Source organism: Clytia hemisphaerica, unplaced genomic scaffold (genome assembly GCF_902728285.1).
Source record: "Clytia hemisphaerica strain Z4C2 unplaced genomic scaffold, Clytia hemisphaerica genome assembly, whole genome shotgun sequence".
NCBI classification, from domain to species: domain Eukaryota; kingdom Metazoa; phylum Cnidaria; class Hydrozoa; order Leptothecata; family Clytiidae; genus Clytia; species Clytia hemisphaerica.
In genome coordinates this window covers 662,328-673,814 of record NW_027103414.1, presented here as the reverse complement: position 1 = coordinate 673,814, position 11,487 = coordinate 662,328, and the positions used below count along the sequence as shown (strand labels likewise).

The 11,487-nt window shown below is 36.1% G+C and overlaps 1 protein-coding gene across 1 annotated transcript; it reads left to right on the top strand.

The window, feature by feature from the left end:
• Positions 1 to 632: 632 nt before the first annotated feature.
• Positions 633 to 3,504, top strand: LOC136797451 (uncharacterized). Its single transcript, XM_067054026.1, has 2 exons — positions 633 to 914; positions 1,199 to 3,504. Exons 1-2 carry the CDS (start codon positions 633 to 635, stop codon positions 3,206 to 3,208), a joined length of 2,292 nt encoding a protein of 763 aa, XP_066910127.1. The 3' UTR covers positions 3,209 to 3,504.
• Positions 3,505 to 11,487: the final 7,983 nt, after the last annotated feature.

Below are 11,487 nucleotides of genomic sequence, written 5' to 3'. Positions count from 1 at the left end.
TAAAAATAGGTGGGGGTTGGGTTGATGAGAAATTTCAGGTGGGGGTAACCCTATGTAGGTGGGGGTAACATTTTTCAGGTGGGGGTTGTCAAGTTTTCTGTATTTAACTTCGTTTGATTTTGTACTTTTTTGTCTTTTTCAACTTTCCACATACTATAGTTATACTAGATAAAAATATAAACAAATGACTGTCATAAGTTCTGAAGGTTAAAAAGAGTTCAGTTTTTCTCCAGTCTTTTCCTTTCCAGTTTGTAGTCCTCAGGACTTTTAACTGGGATCTTTAAAGGGGAACGGCACTAATTTTAAAGAATTAAAATTCATGAAGCTTCACATTAAAAAATCACATCCCAAAAAAATCTCTTCACAAAACTTTCTCTTTTTTTCTAAAAGTCATAACAATCTCTGCGTTTATTAAGCTTTGAAAAGACCCACTTTTGTACATTCAGGAAACTAGGTCGAGCGCAGAATTTTACGTCATAAAAGGCAAAAGGCAGATTAAACAAATGTTATAATGAGATGATAAGCAAAACGGCTCTCTCATCTCTCGTTTTACAGTAGAAGGATTTTACGATTTTAAGAGAGAAGAAAAATCATTTTGTGAAGAATTTAATTGTAGAAGCAGTAAAAGTAAAATGGTTTCAAGTTGCGGTGCTTATGGTTGTACCAACCGTGGTGAGGAGAAAGCAAAGGAAAAGAAGAAGCAACACGAAAAGAATGACGACAAGACTCAAAGTGAACCAAAAAACGACGCAACCAAACAAATAAAGAAAACCCTCAGTTTTCACTCTCTTCCTAAGAATGCAAGCCTTCGAGAGCAATGGGAACGAAATATACGAAGGGAAGGAAAATTACCAAAGAGTCTTGTGCTTTGTTCAGAACATTTTGAGAGCTCCTGTTTCGAACGAGACCTCCAGGTAAATGCTTGTTTTTTCTCTTTCCTTATCCCAATGGGATCCTTCTCTCTTAATAGCCGTAGCTAGCCCGCATTTGTGAGAAATCCCCCACAGCTGAAATATCTTTAGCACCCCTGTCTCAGTGCCTTGGTGTAGTGTTTTCACTCACTTGGGATAGTATCCACTAAATTCTGGCTCAATAAGGTCACTTGGATGGTTTGGATTAGACTTATAAGATTTTGAGCACATATGAAACAGGGGTGTTAACAACAACTTTGGCTTAATTTGCTTTTTTACTTTTACAGGCTGAACTTATGGGAATACCATCGAAACGAAAATTGAAGGAAGATGCAGTGCCAACCATTTTTTGCTTCTCGAAAGAACCTAAGTCAAGGCCAATGTCAAAAGCAAGGTCTGAGCGCGCAAATAAACGACAATTTATTGAAAAAGTTTACGAAGAGAGAAATGTCGAGCCAACCAGCACCGAAAATATCGAACCTGTTTCAAAGGCACCTGTCATGGTAGACAAGTCCATATCAGCTGGGACACCCTTCAAAAAAGTGACATCTCGGGGAACACAATACCATGACCAACCCAATCACTCACAGGATAAAGAGAGAACTCATAACATTGATTTCCCAGGACCATTGAAAGTGAAATTTGAGAAGAAAAAGACAGACACAAAGGTAAAAGAGACAAATACAGAAATAACATTTCCACCTGATGTGATGGTCACGTTTAAAATTGAAAGTAGTGATGACAAGGAACCGATGGACGTAGTCGATAGTAGCTCTGATGAAGAAGAGGACGACCCATCAGATCTGACATTCGAACCCGATCCCACAGACACTGATTCAGATAGTGATGTAGAGAGTGAGGAGTCGATCGGCTTGCCCAACAAAGACACAAAGTTCATCGTTTACTGGTCTTGTCTAGCACAACTTCTTTCATTTTGTTCTCTATGCCACCAAATTGCCTCGATAACGAAATGTGTCACTCGAGGAACTAAGATAATCGTTACAAAGCTTTGTGTGAATAATCACGAAACCAAATGGGAGTCACAACCAGATGTGAGAGGAATGGCTGAAGGGAACATTCTTATGGCAGCATCAGTTCTCTGTTCAGGTGCTACTTATCGTCGAATAAGTGAGATGATGGGAATCGCCAAGGTAGCCTTTATTAGTGAGAGATCGTTTTACAAAATGCAGAAAGCTTATCTCCTACCTGCTATTCATCACGTCTACACTACATTCAGAGAAATAATCATCGCTGAGATTATTGAGAACGGTCCGATTCACGTTAACGGAGATGGAAGATGCGATTCTCCCGGCTACAGCGCTAAGTACGGTACTTACACGATAATGAACTCTGCTGATGGTCAAATTGTAGACTTTAACGTTTCACATTGCCGTATAGCAGGAAATTCCAATCGAATGGAGCTTTTTGGACTTAAAGATTTACTGAGACGCCTCAAAGAGTACGGAATCAAAATTCTAAGCCTCACTACTGACCGCCATACACAAGTAAGAAAGTTCATGAGAACAGAATGTAAAGACATTCCTCACCAATTCGACATTTGGCATTTTTGTAAGAGCATAAAAAAACGGCTGATGAAAGCAGCTAAAGCTAAGAAAAATGCCGAGTTGTTGTTGTGGGTAAAATCGATTATCAACCATTTTTGGTGGTGTTGTAAAACGTGCGGTGGAAATGTTGAAATCTTAAAGGAAAAGTGGCTCAGTATTCTGGAGCACATCACCAATAAACATACGTTCAAAGGAAACAAGCATTATAAATCATGTGAGCATGGGAAACGCCTTGGACGTAAATGGCTGAAAAAAGATTCGTCAGCATTTGTTGCACTCAAGAAAATTGTTGCTGATCCTAAACTTTTAAAAGATTTTCCATATCTTACCGAATTTAACCACACAGGAAATTTAGAAGTATTTCATTCCTTGTATAATAAATATTGTCCGAAACGTCTGCACTTTTCATACGAGGTTATGGTTGCTCGATCACAACTTGCAGTTTTAGATCATAATTCATCTGTTGGTCTACAGCAAGCTGAAACCAAATCTGGCAAAAAACGTAACAAGATCACATTCACTCGTATCACTCAAAGTTGGGTATCTAAACCAATCAAAGAAGCGAAGGACAAAAGCTACATAAGCAACATTCTCGAAGAGGTTTTTTATCTACGGGAAACTCGTGAGAAATACCCTCTCCCAAACCTGCCTAAGCCACCAAAAAATATCGCTACAGAACCTAAACCAGATAAGGAGGAAGTTGTCAGAAAAAGCAGGTCTAGATTTTGTTAAATTTTGTACATTTTTTTCATAGTTGTATCTTCAGTATTTTTAATATATATGTATGGTGTATAATATTACTCAATAACATAAACCACTCTTTCTTAATTGTTTATCAAAGAAGTTCCTCTTTTGCCGTTTATGACGTAGTAGTTCCATTTCTCTCTTTTTGAACGCGCTATAGAAAAAAGAGCTTTAAACAAGGATATTTGAGTACTGATTTTTTTTCTCAGAAAAGGATTTTAACTGTCTAGATTGATGAAAATAAATCTTATATAGCCATTAGAAGCCAAGATATCAGTTTTGAAAATCGGTGCCGTTCCCCTTTAATGTTCCTAAAAGGAACAAGACCTCCAAATTCGAAGGTGTGATTCGATTGCGCCGTTTTGCGCATATGAGTTGGAGTATGGTGTATATAGCCCCCCTTTCTACCGGCGAGGTTGCTGAAAAAGGTGGGGGTTGGGCTGATATGAGATTTCAGGTGGGGGTAACCCTATGTAGGTGGGGGTGACCTTTTTCAGGTGGGGGTTGGAGGGGTGTTGCCCACTATGATATAATGCCAAGATGTCAATGAATGTAATTTTAAAAAGTGTGAATTGTATAAATAATTACTTATTTATGATATGCTGTTATACTTTTGTTTTATGACATTATTGCAATAAAGAATTATGTTAAAAAGATAAAAAGCAACTATTGTTATTTGGTTCAATTGGTTCAATGTATCAAATCTCTCCAGTCAGGACCTCCTTTCACTGTTCACTGTATCGATATTACGCAAACAGCAGTGTGCGCTAAATCATTTTGGTTTCACTTTTGATTTCAAGCAATTGTCTTAGCAACAGGGCGCGCGTATATAGCAACGGGGCTGGGTAGAAAAATCTAAACATAGAATTTAAAAAAAATACCAATCATTGTATAGATCACCAAAAAATACCCCCTTTTTATACTATGTTTAGTTTGTTCTACCTACCTTGGATTATAACTGAAAATATCTTCAAATAACCTTTGTCCGCTATCAGCCAGCGCGGTAATCTTTACCCGCTTCAATTCTAATAGATAGTGAACAAGAGAGGTGCGCTTAGCTAAGCCGTGTTAGCGGGCAATAAATGTATGTTTAATTGTCTTGTATATTTCAGTGGTATTTATCCAATGAAAAGGATGTTAACAAAATATGCACGGCATTGATTATGACATCATTAAATATGTCAATTCAACGCCCGTTAAAGAAAATAATCTGTAAATAGTTCTTTTTATCGTGAAATTTAGAAATAGAAACAAAAAAAGAATCAAATTTAATATTTGTTTCCTATCTAGGTTATATTAGCGTTAGAATACGATAAATTTTCACGAAAAATATTTTGCGATAGCGGTACGCCCAATCGCTCCCACAGGAAAGTTCCAATTTTTTATTATTGGGAAATCGGGGAAACCGGTTCACCACGTGGATAAAAAATGTGCGGAATAAAACCTGACAGAAGGTTTTCAACCAGATTTATTCAGATAAAGCTATAAGAGGTTCATTACTTCAGGGGGGGTCAGTAGGAAAATCTCAGACATATTGACGTTTACCACGGTGGTGGTGTGAAGAAAAATCGAGAAAAAATTTTTGCTCCCCAGGGTAGTTAAATACTAAAATGGGTGATATCTATGTGTTAAATGTTGAAAAGATTTTACTACCTGGGTAGTTAAAACTGGTAAAATTTTAGCTATTTTTGTAATTCTTTTAATTTTTTGGGTGACTTTTCTAAAAAAATCTGAAAATTTTTATATTTTTGAAAACAGTTTTCTGTTGGAAAGTTGTTTGCTACAAACAATAAATTCTCGAAATTTTTTGTCAATATAAAAAAGACTTTAATTCTAAGGGCAAAACATTAATTTTTGCACTAAGTGAAAAATGTGTCACAGAAGTAATCATTTTTTAGCTTTTTTTGTAAAGTCAGTCTGAAAAGCAACCAGAAAAAAGGTGGTCTCCATGACAAATTGTCCCAAAAACTTTACTACCAGGGTAGTTAAATACCTCTTCCAAGAGTCTGGGTTGTGGTATGAAAAGATTCTTAAAAATCCTTTTACTACTCATATATGTCTGAGATTTTACTACCGACCCCCCTGATTACTTGTGGATTTTAAAACCTACATAACCAAAAACAAAAGTTGTTGGGAAGGAAAGAGTAAACGCAAGAAAGAAGGTTTTGTTGTGTTGATCAGGTATGTTTTTATTCTATCCGAATTAATGTTATAAAAGACCAAAGAGGCCCTGACTGAATTTCAGTTTAGTTGACACTTTGGTATCTTTGTTGCGTTGCAACGAAAGGTTTGTTTTTATTTTAGTTTGTATCTTTGAAAGACCCCATCGGATTTAGGCAGGGCTGTCGGATTTAGGACCACTCACGGTTGCAATGTTTTTGGTTGTTTTCGATGGAAAATGGTAAGAAACTTAAGTTTACAAGTGTCACTTAGTTTTTGACGCACCAGACTAAATGTCGGGTGGCAAAAAGTATCCTTACGCTACACCTACACATTGCAATCCTTTCGATAAAAAAAACAGCCAAATTATAAGCAGTTTCACACAACACATGAAACGCATGCAAACTTCGTTGTAACTTTCTCGTGTCCATCATTAAAATTTTACAACTTTATTACGCTTCAAGTCACACAATACTGTAGACCTTTTTTCAAAGAGGCCACCCTGTTGAATAATTATGTAGTCCAGCAGAAAAACAATGATAAAACCATGCATAATTATTACAATATGCATGATACAGTTATTATGCATGGCTCTATCATTGTTTTTATGGCTGGACTACATAATTATTCAACAGGACGTCCTCTTTGAGAAAAGGTCTATAAAAATAATTTGCGCGCTTAGTCGACCTGGTTTCCCCGTCCTTATTGTTTATTGTAAGCACGTGCTCTAGGTGCTAAGAAGCTGCGTTAAACTTCTAGGCACCGACCTGGCACACCTGGTCCCTTTTCAAATTCATAAGGAAACCGGGTTCTTTTAATTATCTTCGGCTAACGGTAAAAAGGTCTACTAAAAAATTCCTCGCGTGCAAAATGTTGTTGTGATTTGGGCATCTTCGTTGAAAACATGCTAATTAGCTTTTTAGTGATTACTACATCGTTAAAGTTTTCTTTTCAAATATAAGTAATAACACTTCACATTTCTCATATTACATGACTTATATTAACAATCTGTGACGTGATAGGGAGAGTACAATTTAGTGATTGATTAATAACTTTGGTACCTTATGTATTTGTTTATGTTTGATTTTTTATTTCGAAGACCAACCTACAGCTATGTCGAAATTTGAAGACGCGTGTCGATATTACACGATCCTACGGTATACATTACAGGGAATTTTCGGACGCCAGACGACATATATGAAACAAAAAATTAAGAAACACAGGACGCACCGGACTGGTCATGTCCGGTATTTTGATTGTCCGGTGCCGGTGGGAAAAAATATCCTTCTCCGACAACGGACATCTGACTTCCTTTAAATCCGGTGTAGAAATTGTCCAGTGGTAAAAAAAATTCTCATTATTTTACACCAGACTTTCGCGTGTCTGGTGGACATGTTCATTAAAAAAGGCAAGTCCTGTGACATGTCAAAAAGTTGGAAAAATCGTTTTTTGTTAATAAATCAATAAATATTGTCTCAAAGTCTATGAAATTTGCTGGATAATTAGGTAACATGGTAACAAAGCCCCTGAAAGGACAAAATTTCACTTTTTGTTGTTAGTTTACCAAGAATGGATAATAATGTAACTTTTTAATTCACCTTGACCTGGAAAATGACTTTTTGAAGAATGCATGAAAATTGATTTAAATTTTCAAAGCTTAGTATGTTAACTATCACCTGTTGTTATTCGGACAGGTTTTGTTGAATGGTAACAAAGATATGGGATAATGAAGTAACATAGTCAGAAAATCATAATCTTTCAATAACTTCAATATTATAGAACATAGAAAGTCAAAACTTGAACATTATATAATAAACAAGGAATATAAGATATTGAAATCCCTAAATGACGCTAACATTTTCATTAATTAGGGCTTTTTGGATAATTTGTAACAAAACTGTCACCTATCATTACTAGCACTTTTGGTTGCAAAAACTAGAAATTTAGGTTTGCTATCATTTAAAGCATATACAAATATTAAACAGATATAAGTGCTTTCAAATTTTTGATTTTTATTAATGGGACATGGTCTGGATAACATGATAACATAGATAAAAGAAAACAGAACTTCCACTCAAAGACTACGGTGAGAAAACGTTACGAAATATATACTAGTAATATAAAATTATGAATAACATTAGAGAATTATAAATTGTACTATAAATTCTGAAAGCCCATTCTTAAATTAGTACTATTTGGATAACAAAGTAACAAGCAGCTAGTGATAAAAGTAAAAATTTAACGAAGTTTTATCATATCGCGTTCCTCTTGCTAATCAAAAATCACCCATCACCCATCACGTTACAAAATTATCCAAAAAGTGCCTATTATATCAATTTTTTGTACCTTTTCTTTTGCGAAACTTAAGGTTTCTACTTTTAAAAACTTCTCTCTGAAGGAAACCTTTGAGCTTTTAAAAGTATTATAGATATGGTGAGACATGTGAAGAGGTATGAATGACAGTTAATTATGCAAGCTTTTTCAAGGTAGCTTTTGAAAATGTTACATTATTATCCAATTCATACCAAACAGTCTCCTTACTCTGCTAATTAATTTAAAAACATTAGGTACAATAAAAACATCAGGTTTTAACTCAAGTGAAATGTTTTTTGATATCAATATCTGGATATTATGAAACAGCATATTGTGACCTTTAAGCTGTGTTACATCATTATCCAGTGGGTATTTCAACAAACTTTTCGTGTCAAAATGATATCTATTATACCCTAAATAAGTTCTATAACTCAAGATATCTATAGGTTAAGCTGCTTAGTAGATCTAGAAATCATTATCCAGCTTAACTGAAAAAGTTGGTGTTACATCATTATCCAGCACTGTAAAAAGTTCAAACTAACATATCTTTTGTTCTTTTAAAGGGGAAAAAATTCTGTTACCAAATTATCCAAGAAGAACATTTCACCTTAACCATCAGAATAATCTGACCTTTGATAAGAAATGGTAAACCACTAAAATGGATAATCTTGTAACATAGACATCAAATGTCACAGAAACCTCAAAAACTTGCCTTTTTTAATGAACATGTCCTGGTGTTTGTTAAGTCCGGTGCGTCGGCAGGGTCCTGTTTTTGCTGGCTTATAGAGTGGCAGGATCCTGAATGGTTTCCCTTTACTGTAAAAGGGAAACTTTTTATCATGATCATCTATATATACCCTTTAAAGAGAAATGAAAACTAACGCAATTACTTTGAAGTATAGAAGGGAATTCCCTGACTGGCCATCCATCATCATTCATCAGCAAAGTTGTATAAAAAAGCTGAAAAAGTCATGTGATTCCTGTCCAAGATCTGATCTGAAGATTGTCATATGCCATCCATCATGTACCATGCCATCATGGTGGTGTCTTGTTCTTGACAGCTTGAAGGAAATATCTTTACGCGTGTGAAATAACAAAATAACAAACAGAGAGAAAAAAAGGAAAGGTATACTGTTACCCAAGATCTTTGTTTTGTGGGCAAAACACACAAAAAACACCACAAAAAAATCATGACAACTCAACTCAAAATAATTCTGGCTCAAAATGTGAAAATACTCAGAGGTTTGTCTCGATAACTAATTGAATAGCTCTTTTGTCGTCTTGAAAGATTTTGTGTAGGCGAGACAACTATAAACAATTAAGGGGCGAACAAGGGCGGTTAAAAATATTACGAACTTTTTCACCCTTGCTTGGATGGCCGGGGGGGGGTACTTAGGCAAATGAAGGGTACGGCATGTGCCAGCCCAGGGCCTGATTCTCACTTTTTATAATTTTGATGGTCGTTTCGAATCGAATTTGCTACATCCTATATAAAATGCAAATCGTCATGGGGACAAGGTTGGATGTGCCGCCCCTTAAGCTTTTTTCACATGCACGTAAAATTTTACTTTAGACCTTAACTTTAAGCTTAAGGAAATTCGTTTGTAAAGGCTGTCTTTTGAGAATCTCCCCAACATTATGTAGAGTTTTTGTTGATTAAGAGGGTCTTACGTGACTTTTCCTTCGCTGTTCAAACTTTTTCAACGTAAACAAACTCTACATAAGGCCTTAAAACACTACGTAAGCTTAGGGAAATTCCCCACTCTTCAAGGTTAAGCCGGGGGGGGGGGTACTAAGGCAAAAATGGATGATGGGTATGTGCGGACGGTAAGGGTCGGTTTTTCACCTTTCAAAGTCTCTTTAAGGGTCGGAAAAATCAGAAAGTTTTAAATTAAGTCTCTCCATCTAAGAGTCGGAAAATTCAAGATTTTTAGGAAATTTTTTGATTTCCACAGAAAAAATCGTAATAAAGTCTCTCTACTAAGGGTCACCTTTTCAGCAAAAATCAGTCTCTCTAAGGGTCAGTTTTCGGAGGTCCTGTCCGCACATACCCCTCATTCGCCAACCCTAGTACCCCCCCCCGGGCTTTTAAGTAAAATTTTACGTACATGTGAAAAAAGCTTTAGATTAGACTTTAGGTACTAGTGCAAAATGGGTTATGCTATGGGGGTGGGGGGGGGGGCGTACGGATTTTGCTAAAATTTCCGAAATTCCGTAAAAAAATAGTTACAATTCCGATACCGATTCTTTTGGGTATTTTTCCTCCTTTTGACTAATTTTTCATCAAATTCAAAGAGGGGGATCAAAAATTTATAATACCGAAATTCCGAACTAGAAATTAATGGATTTCCGATACCGAAACAATTTCAGCATTCTGAAATACCGAAGGGATTTTGCCCGATTTCCGAAATTCTGTGGAGCAGCCCTGTCGTCAGTTGGCAAGGGTAGTACTCCCCCTGGGTATAACACCCATGCCAAGCGTGATTTGTCGTTTTTTTACCCCACTGACCTTTATATATGAAAAAGTCAGCGTTTTCACCTTATTAATCCATTTAATCTTTCTTTGTAATAAAAGAAATGGAGGAATGAATTCTGCCCGAGGGGGGTATGTACCAGGGTTGCGAGCTGACGGAGGGTGCCGCCCGACTTTCGACCTTCGGACCCTTAACCGGGTCTAAAAAAGTAATTTTCTATTTTTTGCTTTTCCATGCAAAATTGCAAGGCCTGAAAATTCATAATTTTTTTTTTTTTTTTTGGGGGGGGGGGGTCTTCAAATTAATAAAAGACCTATACCACGTAATAGAGTTCTTCAAAGTCACATCAAAGTCGCAACTTCTGTAGATCAAAACTTTCAGTATATACAGAAATATTGAGCTTCCAAAAGTGCAAAAACTGGACAAAACAGCTGTTTCTGGCTGAAAAAACACTGTTTTAAGGGTTAATATCTGAGTATACTCTCGGGTACCTAATAGCCGGGGGGGTTGGAATAAGCGGGGGGTTGGAAAAAATCTCAAAACTTAATAAGCGGGGGGGTTGGAATAAAAATGTCCTGGGTGGAAAACTTTTGAAAAGGAGGCTAATACAGCTGAATTAGGACAAAAAAAGGGAACTTTCAAAAAAATTTTCCCAAAAATTAATAAGCGGGGGGGGTTGGAATAAGAATGTCCTGGGTGGAAAATTTTCGAAAAATTAATTAGCGGGGGGGGGGGACGGCTATTAAGTACCCGAGAGTATCTCTAATCTAATTTTATTTTTTTGAGAGCTTTCCAAGGTCTCCGTTTTCTTAAGCTAAAATTTTCATTAAATTTTCATCCTATGATTTTTGCCTGATACCGTCATAACCTGATACCGTCCAAAAATTACACCAAAATGTCCAAAAAAAAATTGGCACCCTAGTTATTTTGATTCACCTACCCCTTAGCTTTCCAAAAATGTATAACAAGTGCTTAAACTAAAAAAATCGAGCGACCTAAAAAAAACGAACAAATTTCCCCTTACTAAATCGTTTGTGGCTAAAAGATTTCGTTGAGTGTTTCCCTTTTTTTCAAATATTAAGGGTATGGCGCTTATTATTGTTTGTGGTCTTAAAAAAGTCGGCCAGGAAGCTCAAACAATGAAGAATATGTAACAACATTATCTAAAAATTTTTGTCTTCGGCCCTATCAGATACAAAATTTGATAAGCTAAAGCCCCTGAGCGGGGTAGTCAAGTTTAAGAAAAATAATACTTAACTAAATCAAACAAAATATTGAACTGTTTAAGATTTTCATTGTCCTGTTTAATTGCACGATTTA

Coding starts and splice junctions, on each gene's coding strand:
- LOC136797451 (XM_067054026.1), top strand. CDS start 633: ATGGTTTCAAGTTGCGGTGCTTATGGTTGTACCAACCGTGGTGAGGAG. Junction 915..1,198: donor GTTTCGAACGAGACCTCCAG/GTAAATGCTTGT, acceptor TTACTTTTACAG/GCTGAACTTATGGGAATACC.